The sequence below is a fragment of the Bicyclus anynana genome, chromosome 22, assembly GCF_947172395.1.
Source record: "Bicyclus anynana chromosome 22, ilBicAnyn1.1, whole genome shotgun sequence".
Classification (NCBI taxonomy): Eukaryota; Metazoa; Arthropoda; class Insecta; order Lepidoptera; family Nymphalidae; genus Bicyclus; species Bicyclus anynana.
In genome coordinates this window covers 5,280,634-5,301,071 of record NC_069104.1, presented here as the reverse complement: position 1 = coordinate 5,301,071, position 20,438 = coordinate 5,280,634, and the positions used below count along the sequence as shown (strand labels likewise).

The 20,438-nt window shown below is 35.3% G+C and overlaps 1 protein-coding gene across 3 annotated transcripts in view; it reads right to left on the bottom strand.

The window, feature by feature from the left end:
- The window catches only part of LOC112046622 (PAS domain-containing protein cky-1-like), a 189,075-nt gene that overhangs the window by 84,669 nt on the left and 83,968 nt on the right, over positions 1-20,438 (bottom strand). For all 3 annotated transcript variants that reach the window (XM_052888478.1, XM_052888477.1, XM_052888479.1), the window contains 2 exons: positions 10,966-11,027; positions 7,571-7,660 (listed from right to left, as the gene is read on the bottom strand). In XM_052888478.1, coding sequence (XP_052744438.1) covers positions 7,571-7,660; positions 10,966-11,027 — 152 coding nt within the window. The remainder of the gene's footprint in view (positions 1-7,570; positions 7,661-10,965; positions 11,028-20,438) is intronic.

Sequence of the window (20,438 nt, the reverse complement as noted above, 5' to 3'; positions counted from 1 at the left end):
ATAAAAAAAACAAAAATGATCTTTGATTTCATAGATTTGTCTTTGCGCCGCCTAGCATAAGTCTGTTGGGCCTGCTATGAAAATATAGTAGGTCTATCAATTATTTATTAAAATATTAAAATAAATTAAATAAGTCCAATTACAAACACAATCGTACCGCCGCATGTATCAACGTCTGGACCACAATAAATCAACGTTAGACAAACATTAATTTGTAACACAATTACGGGCGTCGCTTTCGTCGGGTCATTAATCTATATATCCGGGGGCTTGTTTGTTCGTTTGTAAACCTGTGACTTACATGGCCTTTGTGATTGACTGCTTGACTTGTGTTTTAATAATATGTTAATCACTGAAAGACAGTTTATGAGACTCTTAGTAGTTCAAACAGACTTGAACCCGCATAGTTTCCATTTCCTTAAAAATATGACGATAAAATATAGTCACTAACACTCACACATAACGTGGCTTTCTAGTGGTAAAAGAATTTTCAATATCGGTTTAGTATATTCAGAGATTACCCCTTAAACAACACCACAAACTTTACCTCCATATAATATTAAGTGCTTATAGGTAAAACAAACACGCTTTCCGCGTTTATTCGCTAAATCTTTTATATTGCGTTTATAGCAGTAGATAGAGATTCAAGACGAAAACATTAAAGCTATTTAGGAGAAGAAATATCATAGGTAAGGGTTGTATTGAAGGTATTTAAGAGAAGGAATGCCATAGTTCGAAGTTTCCACACGCTAGGCGCATTTCCTCAAACACAAAGTACCAAAGTAGTTACAATCATTTGGCATGAACTTGACAAACTTTAAGCCACTCCAAGAGTTCCATCTAAACGTACAGGACCGGACCGATTTTGAAGGGACTTTCGATGAAACATAAAGAGTAACTTAGGCTATTTTTAATTCAGATATTCCTTCTCAAATAGTATCTATGCGTCTGAAATCGCGGTAAGTAACCAATTCTAAAAAACTCTTTGCATTCACTAGCAAAAAAAAAAAAAATACGCTGTAAAAATTATGTAGGTCGATAGAAAATCAATCGATACAGAACAGCCTTTATGCCTCACATTTGCCCTTTCCAACAATGCAGTACCCTCTCAACACATGATCGAAACCTTTAACATTCATAATCTGTTTGCTTTAGCATCAACGTCTACGGTGGGCCCATTGAAAATTATCTCCGTATCAAGCTGGTATTTCGTTATTTCCAATTGATTCCGCAGTATTGTAATCTCTGTTGAGCCCGTTAGATCATTTAGATGGATCGATACCGATGATTGCTCCAGATCATCTTGTTTGTTGAAATTTTAAAATTAATACCAGTATTGGAATAACGGAATTATGATCAGGAATTGACTAGCTTTTCTAGAAATTGATAACTTGTATTTGTTAGTTATTTTGTATTATTGTAAATTTTTAGACCGAGAGCTTGCTATTTTAATTTTGGTTTTAAGACTTCAGTTACTCAATGGTCCAGGTATTAAAGGTAATCTTTTGATATTTTCTAGTCTCCAATCTGTTAGTTTCGTGGCAACCCTTCGAAAGCGACTTTTAAAGTTCTCTTTAAAAGGTGTTTTTGAAGGGTTGTCGCGAAACTAAGTGACTGGAGACATGTTTTTCACACTAATATTATAAAGGCGAAAGTTTGTGTGTAAGTATGTTTGTTCCTATTTTACGCTGCAGCTACTAAAGCGATTTGGCTGAAATTTGGAATGGAAATAGATTTTACTCTGTATTAACACATAAGCTACTTTCATCCTGGAAAAATCCATGGTTCCCGCGGGATTTAAAACTGAATTCCATGCGGACGAAGTCGCGGGCGTTCCGCTAATTTATAATATGCTGAGGAAGATAATAAACAAAATATGCTTAATACGGTACCGTTTCTTGAAAATCAAACCGAATTAATATAAAAATCCTCTACATAGCTTGAAAGTCTTTACAATCATCATCATTATCATTATCAACCGATATTCGGCTCACTGCTGAGCTCGAGTCTTCTTTCAGAATGGCCAATAGTCTACCACGCTGGCCCAATGCGGATTGGCAGACATCATACACGCAGAATAAGGAAAATTCTCTGATATGCAGGTTTCCTCACGATGTTATTCCTTCACCGTTAGAGACACGTAATAAAATAAGTAGATCATTGTTTTGGAAATTTTGTTAATAAATTTATAATACTTTTATACCCTGTACTTTTAAACATACCCCGTACCTATATGTATACCTAAAGATCTAGTAGAATTTACTTGAAAAGCTACAACTACTTAAGTACAGTTGTTAAAATAGAATAATACAGTTTTGCTCTTGTTGTTCTTGAAACTTGAAATCCAACACGTACACGGCGATATATACTTAATTTCATTATTACCTACCTACTTACTATTAGTGGTAATTAAGATAACATCTAAATTACTACACGACACGTAATTATATGAGGTGTGAAACAACAATACGTAGAGATAATAACCAAAAATAGCGATAAACACAACTCTTGATAAGGAAACAGACGAAACTTTAGAAATACAAAAGAGTTACACAAGAATGATAAATTTGTATCGCTGCGGGCGTATGCTACGCCTGCAAGTGTGGCCGCTTTTGATAGATCTCCCCTGCCGTTTAGTTTGTAAGGAATAACAGACCTTACAGGGGGAAGGAGCGGTAAATTTGGAGATCACGTTTGGGTGGTCGGTTTAATAACAAAGGTATTAATGATTTACATCAATAAATCGGCACGGTTAGCGACGAAAGAGCATTGTGGCTATCATTACATTGTTCGGTTTGCATATTGAATTGCCTTCTATTGTTTATTGGCTCGAAGGCTGCGCGGTAACTACGTGTGTGTTCTAGGGCTTGGAAAAAGCACTTCCTTTATGGATGACAAGTTGAACCCTATTTACAATTGATTAATTATAAATAAGGATACATTTCAAATTGGTTTCTAATACGGAAAACCTTTACCAAGATAATCAATTGATTTGTTGATGTTCTTTGCTAAAATCCGATAAATTAAAAACTATACGCCAACTGCTTAGTTCCCCTTCTTACGTTTTATTCCAAATTTTATTTTTATTTGATGACTTGTCATCACTTGATGTAAAGTGACAATGCAGTTTAGGATTGCAGCGGGTTATGTACGAGTTTGTTCAATCTATACTTGCAGTAGATGCGGATTCTTCGGGGCATACCGGAATGCTTCCTCATCATTAACTAGTCATATTCGGCTTACTGTTGAGCCTCGTGCTCATCTTAGAATGAGGGATTAGACTAATAGTCCACCACACTGGTCCACCACACTTAATGCGGATTAGCAGACTGTACATAGAGAATTAAAGAAATTCTCAGGTATGATGGTTTCCTTACGATGTTTTTCATCATCACTTACCATCAGGTGAGATTGTAGTCAAGGGCTAACTTGGAAAGAATAAAAAAAAATCTTGACTTTCTTTGGTTTGGTTAAACGATCGATTATAAAATTGTAAAGAAAGTAAGTATACTATTAAAAAGGCATTTCGATCTCAATATATCTCTGGTATCGTTAATATTCCCACGATCCCGTTCTTATGAGACCAGTAAAGTAATGATCGATACCAATCATTATTACGTTCGAGAACCGAATTTCAACTCTAAACCAAACACCACAAGGTTTATTTTACAACAAACGTGTGTATATCACCTAAGCAATATTTTATTGTTATTTCGCAATTAAGATTAATGATAAGATTTTAGAGGTACCTAATAAGTACTTAATCCAAACATCTAGTTTAAAACAATGCAGATGGTAATACACTGTTTTTTAAATACAAAATTATTGTGTAGGCGTGCCTTATTACAGAACGAGAGCCTGTTATAGTCAGACTTACCTCATTATAAAGGCTGAAAATTTGTTAGCCTATGGGAGTATAGGCTGATAAATAGACAATAGGATAAATAGACAAATGGCACTCCTAAATTGGCTACCGTACTCATGGTAAGAGTACCATGAGTTAGTACGGTAGTCTATTAAAGGCTTTAAAAATTAAAGCTTTGGTAGGTTTTAAATGTTTGGTCAATTCATTAACTTTGAGTAATTTTAGTAACACGAAATTTACCAATCAGCTATACTTAGTTAGTGATTGTCTTAAGAATCACGATAACAACTGGGACCAATGCCTTAACACGTGGGGTGTAACACCAACAACTTCCCATCTCCGGATATTTCTCATTATAATATGCTGAGGAAAATATTAAGACAATGCGTTTTATACTTGACCGATTAAGGACCCGCCCCTGTAGCCAAGTGCCACATAGTTTCTCTTTCCACGATCGCAAACGCTTCGAAAACTAGAGAAAAGTGTGAGACAGATCTTGACCACGTGGCCAGTCGATAGCAAATGTCATTCCCATAGATTTTTCTACTTTTCGAAGCGTTTGCGATCGTAGAAAGAGAATCGACGTGCCACTTGGCTACAACACTTGGTTGGACCCTTGAAATGTAACCTAGTACTGTGCTAATAGCAGGAGTATACGAGTAGGCTGATAAATTTTAAGCCGTCATAAGATGAGGTAGGTCTGGCTATAGCAGTCTCTCGGTCCATTAGAAAATATTTATATTGCCCATAATTGAGTGAAATTAAAAATGATGTTTCATTTCATTACCCACGGATAATGATCGCCTCGGGTTTTTAATTAATATAGATATGGGTTTGTAATGAAATTAGCTTTTATAGTTTATTTTTTATAGACACTGATTGATATTTTGGTATAAATCGTAAGCATGAAATTATCAGTAGAAATTAAATTGTTGTTCGCCACGCACCTGTTATTTTGAACATATTATAAAAATTATATGCTTTTTGAGACGAATGTTTAGGGTTCCGAACGTATGTAACGTATAATAACGGAACCCTTATAACGTCCCGAACGATAACCCGTCGGAATATCGGGGTTCTAAGGTTTCTTCCCGCTCCGTTCAGCCATATTGGAGTTATTTGATCTATCCGATTTGATTTGATTGATTTTTGACCCTTGACGCAATAAAGAAAGAAAAGAAAGAAGTAATAAAAAAGGTTGCTAAAAGTTTGACGCGTCTACGTAGCATCGTTGCTGCTAAACTAATTTACCGATTATTATGTGATTTTTTTTTTATAGCTGACGTGATTAGCCCTGACTACAATCTCACCTGATGGTAAGTGGTGATGCAATCGAAGATGGAAGCGGGCTAATTTGTTGAGAGTTGAGAGGAGGATGAAAATCGACCCCTTTCGGTTTCTACCCGACATCGTACCGGACCGCTAAACGGCTTGGCGGTACGTCTTTGCCTGTAGACTGATAACTAGCCACAGTCGAAGCCTCCCACCAGCAAGACCTGGACTAATTCAGAAAACCTCAATCTGCCCAGCCGGAGATCGAACCCAGGATCTCCGTCTTGTAAGTCTACCACACATACCACTGCGCCACGGAGGCCGTCAAAACGGCGGTTGATCAAGATCCAGTAAAGCAATAAATATATCAAACGGTGAAGGAAAACATCGCGGGGAAACCTGCATACCAGAGAATTTTCTTAATAAGAGACTCGAGCTCAGCGGTGAGCCGAATAGCCGAAAATCGGTTGATAATGCTGAAGGCAATACATCGTCATTATTCCATTATGATGGAAAAAGTCATTATTATTATTTGTTAAAAGTTCGTTTCACTTTCCCCGCTGAAATATGAACCATCGGATCACCTGTAAACAATATACGCACCGTCTGATATTTATTCACATCAGATAAGATCGGAAAACATCAATCCGACAGTTATCTCATGACATCTGACAAACCGTTACAATCACAACAGAATTGCGAAGTCGATTGACCGAAACGATCCGAGAGAGATCTTATATGGAATAGTCCAAAGATACGTTTTGGACAATTGATGATTCCTTTTAAGACGACGAAATACTTTATAACAAGTATTATAAAATAGGCACTATTTCCACAGAGTAACGATACAGAGTGAGTGTTTACTAACAGCGTGGTGAAGCAGGTAAACCCCATAAAAACAAAAGTCACGCGTCCCCTTGACATTCGCATATACAAACTTTTTTCATAATTTAACACTAACAACAATTACTTAAATTAATATAATCAATAATTTCTAATAAAAAAGTTCTCCATCTTAAAATAGTTTTTGTGAACAGTTTTTAAAATATTTAAAAACTTAAGACGCCATTTTTTTTGTATAATATTGAAAGTTACTGATACGACGTTTCGTGTCGTACTCACTCGAGAATGTATTAGTTTTTGAATTTTGTATTTGGAGCGACTATGACACCGTCGTGTTCCGTACGCTCCATCTGCCTATTATTATTAATCTGTGACTATTTCTATATTCAATTACAAGATAGCCCTTGACTGCTATTTCACCTGATGTTAAATGACGATGCAGTCTAAGATGGAAGCGGACTGCCGTGGAAGAGGTACCTACATTACGAGTAGGTATTGCTGAATACCAATAATAATAGAGGCACATAGTTCGAAGAGCTGATGGACGTTGGAGTCCCAAAGTGCTGACCCCCCAGCAGGTGGACTGACGACATCAAGCGAGTCGCAGGGATTCGTTGGATGCAGGTGGCGCAGTATCGTGATGTTTAGAAGTACCTACAAAAGGCCTATGTCCTGCAGTGGACGTCCATCGGCTGATATGATGATGATGATGATGACTGCTGAATAGAAAAAAAACACTACATACTGTTCTTTGTCAGGTCTTCCTTTTTAGCAATCTTTCAGATTTTTTAAATTATTGTTTCTAATTGTCGTATATACAGTATTTTAGAATTTAAACTATCGTGATCAAGACAGTTTGGATCGTGCCGCGTTGCAAGAACCAGCTCATGACTTAATTTTTTCCTGTTATGGAAACCCACGGCCGTCAAAATATTTAAAATATTTACGTATGTCTTCTAGTTTGAGTGTCAATCAATTTAAGCTAAGTTGTGTGGCCAACAATAAACCAATGTGATTAACTTACAGGCTCGCCGCTCTAACGACTAACGAGCGCTGTTTCGGGTCACAACTACAACTTCTGAGCTCTAACGACCGGCCGGCGAGCTTTGTTGGAAAGCTTTTTGCCAACCTTTGTTTTTTTTTATTCCAGGAGCTTATTCTAGACTGTATTTCTGACTATATTTTTATCTACTCCCATTTCGTAATCTACTCAGAATAAAACCTCAAACCTTAACACACGGGTAAATCGTGCTAATAACTAAGCTACTAATCGTGCTAACAGTAATGTTTAAATAGTTCCATGTCATTGGCTTTAAACAAGACAGACAAATCTAGGAGGCCACGTTGATGCAAAAATCGAGGATGCCCAACGCTAATAATATCTTATTTACCAAGTTTTTATTTCCTTTGTCATGGTCGTAAAAAAAGTATTGTATGCCACTGCACGTAATTAACAATTGTAGCACTCATGTTGTCTATTGTGCAATAAGCATAAAAACACTCGTGCTACTATGACCCCAATACATGACCGTGGCATAAAAAACTATTCCCTATATTATAAACTAGGAAAATATTTACGAAAGTACTTACCATTGAATGTCCTAGATATTCCGCCGCATTGTCTGATATGTAGAGGAGTTTTCCATTTTGCGTCATCATCATTAGAAATCCGTTTAGGGCCTGCGGATAAAAAAGAAATATAATACTTTAAAATTAATAATAATATTCTATTACATAATCACTAAAACCAATAGCATGAACTAACTAATACTTTAAAAATACACGATTTACCCGTGTTTAATATCTTTATGTTTTTTAATTTGCTAAAAACGCAGCAAATAAGAGAAGTCATATAATAAAACATGAAGTGTATGTTTGTAATTTCAGATTTCAAACCTTGTTTTACCAAGTGCTTATAGCTATTTACACGATTATTTTTAAATGTATTGTCAGTCTGTCTATTTGCCTGGACTAGACTCCGAGATGACTGAACCGATTTTAATGGAACTTCCACTGAAAGATAGAAAAATTATTGAGCAATATAAAGGCAACTATTTATCCCGGAAAAATCCATGGTTTCCGCGGGGTTAGTGAAAATCTGTATTTCACGCAGTTCAAATCGCGGGCGACTACCACTAAATATATAAGGCTGATTTTATTATAATAGTCGGGGTAATTAATAACAATTGCAGTGATGTAAATAAATCACATTTCAGATGGATACAATAAGTAACAATCAAATATTCAAATGCCAGGTTTCACTTTCATAATAGTTGAAACGATATAAGCATTGTGAGGTTGCCAGTGTAATAAACAACTTAACTAAGGGCTGGTTTACAGTGCTATCTTTTATTTAAGCCTCGAAAGGTCCTGGATTTGATTCCCTCCCGTTAGACTATTTCATTTCATTTCATTTAAGTATAATAGAAATAAGAATATATGAAATGTATCTGTCTGCCAATCCGCATTTTGCCAGCGAGGTGGACTATTGGCCTAACCCTCGTTCTGAGAGGAGACTCGAACTCAGCAGTGAGCCGAATATGGATTGATAATGATGATGATTCTTTTAGAATATTCCTTGAAGTACGACGATGGTTTTTAAAAGTAGGAGTCCCTTCTCCTACCCTAGGGTAGGGTAAGAGAAGGGAAGGTATAAGATAAAGCGAATATCGACAGGGTCCTTTAGTGAATTATAGTTAAATTTCCATTATATGAAAAATACATAAATCATAAATTAATTGTCATAACAATAGAACCCTGTGAGGTGTTTTAACTATTCCAGGTTACAGGTTTCCTCACGACGTTTTTTCTTCACCGTTTGAGACACGTGATATTTAATTTCTTAAAATGCACACAACTGAAAAGTTGGAAGTGCATGCCCCGGACCGGATTCGAACCCACACCCTCCGGAATCGGAGGCAGAGGTCATATCCACTGGGCTATCACGTCATGACAGGGCATGCGAGGAAAATATTCTGCAATCCGTCTGTCTGTCTTTTTGTTTGTCTGGAAAAATCCCTGGAACAGCTGAACTGATTTGAATGGGACTTGCACTGGAAGATAGGAGAGGTTTTGGCATTGGCAGCATAATACAGGCTTTTTTTATCCCGAAAAAATCATGATTCTCGCGTGATTTGTGAAAAGTTTAATTTCACGCTAACGCCAATAACACGCTAAAAAATTTATTGTTGTATAGAAGCAGGCGTTACTTTGCGGAAGTTCATCATGAATATATAATGATTTATTTACTTTGCAATTGCACGTTGCAGAGTCAACATCACGGTGAAACGTACGTAGAGAGTATTTTGTAAGACCTGGGTGACGTTATCGCATGGGTTCGTCTATTTCGCGGAGGATAGCAAAATAAATAAATCATTATAAATTTCGTGTTGTTCGTAATTTCAAAATTATTTTAACAATTAACTGTGACCTAGCCTTTACTGCTCTAGTTGCATTGTGACCGCGATTCATCTGAGTTATGGGGCGGATACATTTAATACAAACGCGTCGCCGATCTCGACCTATCGCACGGAGTAAGATCCCTGTAGAAATAACAAGTGTGTGACCCAGTTTTTTTTTTTAAGAAATAAAAAAAATCACGTTCAAAATAAACTTTTCTCCCCCTCTTGCTTTAAAGTATTATAGCTTACCAAAGCGATGACGAAAAGCAATTCAAGCTTTGGAATCTGAAACTCCTTAGAAGCTACTGAACAACAAAGAAGTTAGTATATACGAGTATGCAATACTGTTGAAAACTACCGTAAAGTAAAAAAAAGAATATAGTTTAAATAAAAAGGCAAAAGAATACAAAATTCCTCGCAGTTATTGTGTTTCCCACGCTGCATTGTATTATAAATTGGTGTATGCACCTTATCATTTGTCATCTCGCTCGCGCAAATGAACCTATTTACAAAGTTGAAAGAGACGGAAACATAAAAGATACATTTCGATTCGAGTAAACTGCATATTAAATGGGCGTGTCGTTTGGAACCTCTTATTAACTTCGATTCAGTATTATTTAACTGAAGTTTTGTGTAATTCTTCATAACATGTCTAATCGAAAAGATTTAATAAACTTAACAATTAGTAATTAAATAATAGTCAATTAAATAGCCTTCCTTATCTTTTCTTTTAATTAATTATTATCAGCCCGTTAGAAACCCTTATAGAAAAATACACAAAATAAGAAATCAAAAGGAAACTTTAAACAAAAGATGCAATAAATGATGAAATATAATACATAACATATAATCCGAATGAAGGACAACGGGTGTCTACAGAAATTAACTCTTGGTTCCCAAAATATAATAGGAGAAGAAGAGAAAGATTATAATGGTCTTTCTCTTCTCGTAGATAGCGAGATGATTTAGAAGAGTATATGAGCCATTTATGGCACCAAAAGACAAATTCAAAACTATGGAAGAGTTTGGTAAAGGAAATGGGATAATTAGTAGGTATATAAAAAAAACAACCTTTAAAGATAAATAAATAAATGTCGGGGTCAGACCTCCCTCCTTAAAGGAGAATATGGAGCTCAGTCCACACCATACCGCTTCAATGCGAATAGAATCTTTAAATTCGTTGGGTTGGCAGGTTAACATCTAACAGTGACCAACCCGTTTTGGAGTAGCACGGTGGGTCTAAGCTCAATATTTATTTCCCGTACGCCATTAAAATAAACTGATAATAATGGTGATGGCTTATCGCAGGTGTACACCGATCCGCATCGTACGATTCACATAATATAACGCACTTTATCTAGCGTAAAATTCAAAATCTGTTTGATGCGAAGCGTCAGGTTTTGATCCTTTCGAGATTTTTACCAATTGGATATTTATCTTAACCATTAAATTATAGTAAAAATACAATTCATTCAAGACCACTGCAGGATCAAAACTCTTATTGCAAAGCCTCATTTGCTTGTTGCATCAGCTCAACTTTTTTTAAATAAAAGAAAGAATACAAAATACGAGTGCAAAACTGACCTTGGAAAATCCGAAGTTTGGTGTGGTTGACGGCTGTTGGTTGATCTCAAAGCGCTTGAAAACTGTGAACAAATACATGTATTATAGTTGACGAATGACGTATGTTTTCATTAAAATGAATATGAGTACACTAGTTTAAAAGGTTCTTATACTGGGACACTGCACACAATAATCTCAGGCATCAGTGACTACGTAATTATTGGAATATTTGCGAAATTATCATCATCTTTAGCTTAGATTAACGGCACATTACTAAGCCAGATTTCTTTCTCCATATGGAGCATAAACGTACGATGCTTTTCCAATGTTGGTTGATGGAGTTGCATGATAATGTTTAACTTGCCCGCGACCATTCGCTTAAAGTCTTCTCCGAGGATGGCTGTACAACCACCAAATCTCCATTTGGTGCTACTAAGAATTTCAATTTCAATTTATTTATTTGCAGATTATATCGTTACATAAGCTGATAGTGACAATAAATGTTGGAGTTCGTTATACAGTTATACTCTGCAAGTTATAAATAGCAGTACCGAGTACGCTTCCTTGTGGAACTCCATATGACACGGTTCCACAAGGGAGCACACTCGGCCCATTGCTATTTATAACTTACATAAACATAATTTTTTTTAAAGAAAGAAATAATACATAGACCCAGGACCCATAATCAAATGCGGCATATACTGAATACTCACCACTGGACTAAAGAGGCAGTAACCTATTGTAACTCAACAAACATATGATGTTGATTCAAATTCGTTTCAAAGTACTTTCTAAGCACATAACACTAACGACGAGATTTCATCTCGATTCCACGCGAAAGCGATATCAAGCTTACGTACAAATTACACATGCGCTCTGTATTGTCATTAGATCCCTTTACACGCGACGATAACGATACATTTGAATATCCTACTTAAAGTTAATTAATAGCCGTTAATGGTCTTAGTTTAAAGTTCCTTAATTAATGATTGCAATGCAAGCAATCGAACGGTATGCGTGCCTTTAGAACCAAACATTATGTTATCTTACTCGGGTCAATACGTTCCTTTTAAAGTAAGTTAAGTGAATCAAAGTACCGCATAAACAGTTTTTATAAGAAGAACAATATGTGCAGTGATAGCCCAGTGGATATTATGACCTCTGCCTTCGATTCTGAGGGCGTAAGTTCTGATTCGGGCCGGTGCATGCAAGTTAAATATCACGTGTCTCAAATGGTGCAGGAAAAATATCGTGAGGAAACCTGCATACCTGAAAATTTCCTTAATTCTCCACGTGTGTGTCTGCGAATTGGAATTGGGCCAGCATCATGTCCAACACGCTGGCCCAATGCCAATGCCTCCAAAGCTTCTCAAAATGAGAGGGGTTTGAATAACAGGGCTATTATTATACCCGTGCTCAGCAGTGAGCCAAAGTGTTAATGATGATGATGATGACAATATTAGATCTGTAAAGCTATTCTGTAATGATGTTTTACAACTCTACAGTGTGTCTTGAATTCGCTTCTATAACTCTTTTTGCAATGCGATACTACAGAGAGGTAACGAATTCACACTGTTGAATTAAAAAAACATAGTTATAGAATGGCTCTATCATAACGAAGTAGTAGTTGGTCCAAGTTTTATTTAAAAAGCTAAAAAGTTTTAAGGAGTTTGTTTTATCGTCTTAAATGTGCCTTCTCATCAAATCAAAGCTTGTATTACTTTGTATAAAGTCGTGTAAATGTGTGAGCCATATTTTTATTTCACAAAATTCAAAAACATATCATTTGGAGAACCAAACAATGTTTTTTTACACACACCTAAAATTAAATAATTTTCCAATTTGAGGTGGGTTATTTGTAATAGTAAATCAAAGCAGTATATCGTATGAATGTCGTGACATTATCGTTTATTGTAAAACCAGGCGTTTATCTAGAGATTACACAGTCCACACCGAGTGTCGATAAAACAGTTAATATACACATAATGCTCGCAGCGAGTTGCAAGAAACTGTGGCGATGCCGTTTGCTGTTTGCCGCAAAGTGAAATGCCGTTTATAATGATTACTTTATATCACGTGCTATTTTTTCTGAAGTTGACGGAATAACCTGATTATGTGTGTGTAAAAAGTCCATATTGCAATTTTCACATAAATTAATTTGAATTAAATTAAAACTAAAAAAAGCGTACGTGTCGTTTACTACTCCGCATAATTTTACGAAACTCTAGCAAACTGACTGAGAAAAATTATCATATTATTACGGTTAATATTGTAACGAAATTATTTTTAGTAAATTTTTCTAACCGTACATTCAGCATTCCGTGAAAGGATATTGTACCATAAAATGTTATTCGTTAAACGGTTGTTGATAGATATGCTGTTATGTTGCGTAACTGATTGATTACTGTGGGTAGGTATATCTAAGCCACGAGGACCTCCGGGTGATAGATACGGGGAATCTGTCACCTACCGGAGATAAGTCCTCGAGTTGTTAACGCTTTCAGTGTTCCCGAATCTATCTCAATAAAACAACAACAGTAAGCCTAATATGGGTAAAAATGTTTAATGATATAAAAGCTAAATGTTTATAGTCCTTAATCCAAAATAAACATAAAATTTTGACAGAACTGATGTTCTGAAACTACATATAATTTGATAGTTATGCATTTATAAAGAACACTAAGAGGAAATAATAAACACACCAGCAACGCTGATTTATATTTAAAAAAATAGTTCAGCATCGATTTAGGAGATTCAGAGATAACCTCTTAGACCTCACAAACTGACAAAATCATCCTCTCTAAAACATTAGTATGACTATAAAAATATATTTTTTCTTGCAACCAATTACGTTTCTTTTTTAATTTTATTCACTAACTTCAACAATTCGTAATAATTATTCACAATAAAAAAAAATCGTGTTCAAATAACTTGAGACCAAATTACGGCCTCCACAATTACGTGTACCTAAGCCAAAATTGGTAAATTAAAGGCGTTCGAATTTGAATAAATATTTTTTGAGTGTAACTTAACTAATGAGACGCAAAAGGGCAGTGAGGTAAAAAACCCCATTATAACGATGACATGCAATTATCTTGGCACCGCGTAACGTGTTTAACATCAATCATAATTTGTTAAATGCGCATTGCTAAGGATAACATCACACTTAGGACTTGTTTTCAATTAGACTTTCGACAGGGTACGGCAATTTGACTTAATTTTATAAAACAAAGTTCTTTTATGGGCTTAGAGAAGAGTCATCTTCATCATCATCATATCAGCCAATGGAGGTCCACTGCAGGACATAGGTCTTTGGAGATATTTCCAAACATCACGATCCTGAGCTGCCTGCATCCAGCGAATCCCTGCGACTCGCTTGATGTCGTCTACAGAATAATCTGGCATAAATCGACATCTGTACTAATATTATAAAGAGGTGTTTTAGGGGCAATCTCTGGATCCGATATTGAAAATTCTTTTACCACTAGAAACCCACGTCATTTGTGAGTGTAATAGGCTATACTTTCCCCCCTTATTCTCACAGAAACAGAAACTACGCGCGCGAAACCGCAGGGCATCGGACAGTGTTACATAAAAGAATAAAAAAAGGTTAACATAGAGAGTGACCTATTTGAAGTTTAGTTTTTCAAAAAAAGGACATATTAATTTTTACAAAATAACTTAACAAAATCCATAAATAATTTAGACATCATTCTTATGGTTGTGCGGTACTTATTGTGGTGTGTTTTTCTATGATTTCGTAATTTGATACGTTAAAAAGATAAAGTGGGATATTCTTACATAAATTATTCTATTTTCATGTTGTAGTTCTAAATTAGTTATTAATCAGCACGTAGTGCTGTAGTCGTCTATTATTTTGTATTTTTTGGTACATGATATATTGTGCCAAAATAAGATGTGCTGATAATATATTTATGTCAAATAAAATATTTATTTGAAATAAAAGTTTAATTTATTTCTCCACTAAGGATAAATGCGACTAATAGTTGCGCGACATTTTGTCGCATAATTACACTGACTCTAAATAAATGTCAGCGAAATGCCAAGCATTGTACAAAACTCGATGTCACTCCGACCACTTACGACAAACATTGTTACAATTAATCGATTCTATCGATACTTTCTCGGTCGGGTTGAAATATCGATAAACAATAACCGAACGGGCACCCGATTATATTGATAAGATATCGAATAATTCCTGGGTCTAATGGACCCGACGCGGAGTGAGGACTTTCTAAACTATCTTATAAGGAGGATGGATTAGAATATTGATAACTTATGGGTTTACGATTTGTATCGAGCGATATGATTTCGATACGATACGGAATTTAATTCGAATATTAAATTACACGGTACTTACTAGTAGTAGTAGATAAGAAAATTTTAATGTGCGAGTATGTTGTTTAATTTCACTATATGTTTTTGTATTTACAAATTATTCGGTAAAACATTTTCGTGAACGATGAATGAAATGCCAAAGATTTTCAAAACCGACTTGAGTTTTATTAAAATAAATAATTGACACTTTTAGTAAACATGAATAAGTGGACAAAATAGTAAAATGTTAATCTCTTTTTATTAATAAATGATACAATAGGTCACTTAAGTAAACTTATTCTGTATATAAACTATACAAATCATGCCCACGTGGAATAGCGTCCAGAATACTAGTTGCATTTCTTTTGGACAGCTAGGCTGAAAGGATCACCTTTGCATGAAAAACGAGCCAGGCCTTCTGTCACCCATACATGTTAAAAAAGCAGCTCGAATAATTTGAATATTTTTTAAAACAAAATTAAATATAAGAGAATCACTTAAAGCAGTTGTTAGTTGTCGGGAATTGCCACCTCAGTGGTGTTGCCACCTTGGTAGTCCATCGGGTCAGCTAAGTGCAATAGTTTACCAGGCCACTACATGGAATAACATCGCCAAAGTAACAACACGTCTAATTTATAGCGCCCTGTTTTAGGATGTATATCTTAGGATGTAGGACTGTTTTGCGAGACCCATACCTACCTGAATTGATAAACTTACCTTCTTAAACTTCGCTTTGCTTCATGAAATGAGGTAAAAAACACTAAAAACTTGGATTCATAAAATATGTCTTGCCTCATGATATGAGGTAAAAACACAAACACTTTCCTCTATAAAAATTGTCTTGCTTCATGAAAATACATTTGAGGTATAAACACAATAACTTGCCTTCATAAAATTTTAAAATTTGCGTTGCATCAATAATGAGGTAAAAACACGAAAAACTTACCGTGATAAAATTAGCCTTGCGTTATGAAAATATAAGCTATAAATACAAAAAACTTGCCTTCATATTTTAAAAAAATGAAATGAGGTAAAAACACAAAAAAAATCTTCATATAATCAGGTTAGTCTGGCTGTCACAGGCACCGTTCTAATAGTTGAAACGCACATCGTATTTTCCTATTAAGCTGGTTCAACTAGTGCACAAGCATTACAGAGAGGGCAAACACGGACGTAATCGCTTCACGTCCCACATAATATTAGGAAGAATCAGTATAAATAGCCCTCAGCCAGCGCTAACTGAATTTAATGTGGTCCATTCGTCTTGCTAAGCATCAACTCGTGAACTGTTGCCAACTTGCGTTTAAGTGTTTTGTTACTTTGAACTCTCTTGGTTTGTGAGATGAAAATGCTCCTTTTTAACTAAGCAGCGAATGGTGGGTTAATTACTGAGCATTTGGAACGAATGGGAAGTTGGTAGTGTTTCCCATGAGCATGTTAAGCCGCCATTATCATTAGCATCTGATAATCATCGTTATAGTCAAAAATTATCGCCCTGAACCCGCGAATCTGCTTCAGAATAGCGTAGTGGGCCTGATCTCCAAATCTTTATTATTTAAAAATACACTGATAAAATGTCATAGAAAGAAGATAAAAGAGGCAATAATATTACGCAATTACTACTTAGTAGGTAGTTTTTAAAAGGGCTTATTTTAGTCAATCGAACTGATTAAATTATATCTTTGTCCCTAAAATGAAATCGTAAATAGACATCGATCTAACATGTATTTCCGATTTGCCAATTGATAATCTTATACAAAAAACTGTAAGAAACAATGTAATGTACTTACTCAAAGTAGAAATGTTTTAATAGAATTATTAAATTAAAGTTAATATAAATCTCACTACGTCATAACTCTGGTAATTAATTAAACCCGCTAATCTATCTGAGTGAAGACCATTTAGAGCCCACAAAATAGACGATTTTTGCTTTTTAAATAAAAAATTTAATCACAAATTAAATAGTCATAGACAAAAAGTTATAAAAACAACGAATTGTACTTCCTCAAAGTACAAATATTTTGATAGAATTATTAAACGAAAGTTAATATAAATCCCACTACGTCATGGTTCTGGTAATTAATTAAACCCGCTCGGTATCGTTTCTGAAACGGCCGCTAATCTATCTAAGTGCCGACCATTTAGAGCCCACGGGATTGACGATCTTTGCTTTTTAAATACGTAATGAGTTTTATGGTGATTGTTATCTGAGGTAATGGTGATGATCCTCATTTATATAATTTATGTTTTCGCTTACATTCTTAGATTGTACATTAATTCATTATTGTTTGTCTTATGTATAATAATGATAAAAAGAGGAAAGTTTGTGAGATTGTAGGGGGTAATTTCTGTCTCTACTAAGCCGATATTGAAAATTCTTGTACCAATAAAAAGCCATGCTATATGTACTAAGCGGTTTAGTTCCTCTTCCTTATGCGCACTGCATAGATGTGGAATGCTCTTCCACTTCAGTTTTTACCACCACCTACAATATGGGTATCAAGAGCGAAGCATTTTCTAGGTAAGCGCGTCATAGGCTGCATCATCGCTTAACATCAGGCGTGATTGTAGCTACGCGCTTGCTTATACAAATTAAAAAAAAAAATTGTTTGGTTGCTACAATATTAATTCACTAGCAGACACTTCGCTGTTTCACCCACGTAATTCCCGTTCCCGTGGCAATAAGGAGATAATTTGGCTTTCTAGTTGTAAAAGAGTTTTTAAAACCAGTTCAGTAAATCCAGAAAATACAACCCCACAAACACACAACCTTTACTTTTTTCTTTACAGAAAACGATTGAAAACGACGGTGGAGGATGGTGAAGAATAAACGTATTCCTCTACCAAGTAAGAACATTTTAGACTATGGCATTACATCAGGTGAGATTGCAGTGAAAGACGTTCTTGTCATTGAATAAAAAAAATGTAAATGTCACAGCTCTAGCTAAATAGCATAAAAAATGAGTTGAAAACGGTGGTGGAGGGTGGTAAAAAATACACTTGTACCTGTTCTAAGTAAGCACATTACTATCTTAGACTGTGGCTTTACATCAGGTGAGATCGCAGTGAAAGACATTTTTGTCATTGAATAAAAAATGTAAATGTCACAGCCCTAGCTAAATAGCATTAAAAATGAGCTGAAAACGGCGCGGGCGCGGCCAATCACACATGGTGGCGGGTGGCGACAGAAATAACCCGCCGAGATTGACGAGATACATACCATTATGGGCTAACGAACATCTCAATTTAGCTAACCACCTGCCTTGCGCTCGCTTTAAATAAACCTACTATTCCTATGGGCCAGTCTCCATTGCGAAAATCCGTTACGGGTTTTACCATGCAAAATCGTACGATTTAAAAATTGCGGCTTGCCAAAAACTAACGCAATTTAGGGCTGTAGGATAAATATAAAACATTATATTTTATTACAAGATAATGAGGAAACGACGGCCTGAGCTGATTACCAATAAATTAAGCCACGCGATATCGAGATATCAAGAAAAGTTTATGTGTGTTTTTCGATGGTCAGGCAATTTTTATATAACTAAATCATTAAATTAATGAATCTTAGGTAATTGAATGGGTAATTTATTAAAGTTTTGAATTTCAAAATGGTTAAAACCGAATATTGGATACTATGTCTTCTTCACAAAGTTATAAAGGACAGTCAAAGTATACTAACAAACCAAACTTAACTTCAGTTTCCCTTCATCATCAGTAATTCAATAAGCTTAATAGTATTGCTACTACTATAAAATATATTAATAAAAACCAGACCTAAAAGATCGGAAGCAGCATTGGTTCTCGATCCCTCTCAATCAATGAAATGTTTTCTTTTTAATTTTCTCTAGTTGTAATTTGTATTATTCGGATGATCGCAATGTCGTCGTGCAATGGAAACGAGGCTTACGGAATTTGGCGAGATGTTTGTATTTTAACCAGTTCTCATATGGAAATCTTCTTAGACTGGTTTACTTTTCAATTGCCCAGCGAAATTGATAATGACGTGTAATGCCGGATTTATCTCTCTATAAATGTGTAGAGTAACTGCCTTGTTGGTCCAGTTAGCCTATGCGGCTTTGGAATACGAGGTCCTGGGTTCGAAGCCATGCGGCTTTGGAATACGAGGTCCTGGGCCTGTTCCTACTGAGCCTATACCTTCTTCTAAGATATTTTCCGCATAAATTCTCATGGAAAAATGAAGGTCTTTCCATACAAGCTTTCTACCCCTAATTCACCCCTTTTTGATCCACACATTGCTTTCAATTATACGCAATGGTTAAGGCAACGCAAATAAACCCCCAAAAATAGCAAATATTTGCGGGTTTATTTACTTCAAATTAAAAAAAATAAGATACGATTAACCAAAACTCCCCTCTTTGACTGTATGAAAATGGCACCAATAAACCGAATAATTGCAAAATAAACAGCACCATGTTGAGTGTAACACCAGAGAAATGTCAGATCGTTATTTGAGGCATTTACAGTGCATTTACAAATGCCATCTTAATTACGGAGTATGTCGATTGCAATTACAGGCGACCTTAGTGTAACGAATTGCTAATCTCTCTGCCTCATTAGATCTATTCCAAAAGTCAAAGGGGTCTATATAGCCTAGATTATTAACTCAAAATTAAACTAGATTATTCATTTATTTATACAATTTTAAATTTAAATAATTTAACTATATTTAAGAACTAATCGAAAAGCTTGTGCTTTGATTGGGCCTGACAATAATCTACATTGAGATATTGCTAATAAGTTGCCAAGTTAAATTGCAGCCGGATAGTATTAAATGATCAACTTTTTTATTAAATTTATTAAATCTACTTCCTTCATTGGTTAATTAAAACCGCACACTCGCTCATTGGTTAATTAAAATCACACTGCAAATGTGGGGTTGCCAGGACATAAGCAGTTAAGTAATTGTTGTTATATGTATACCTACCCCATCAGTTATTTATTCGACTTATATAACAAATGAAAGCTTAAATGATACTTAATTTAACTATATTAAGTTGCCTATGATCTACTTCATGGTTTTCTAGATTTTGTATGTAAAATGTATGTAGTTACTGTTACTGGGTGAATATTATCTATTATTTATTTCTTATCTAACTAGCGGACGCCCGTGACCTAGTCCGCGTGGAATTTAG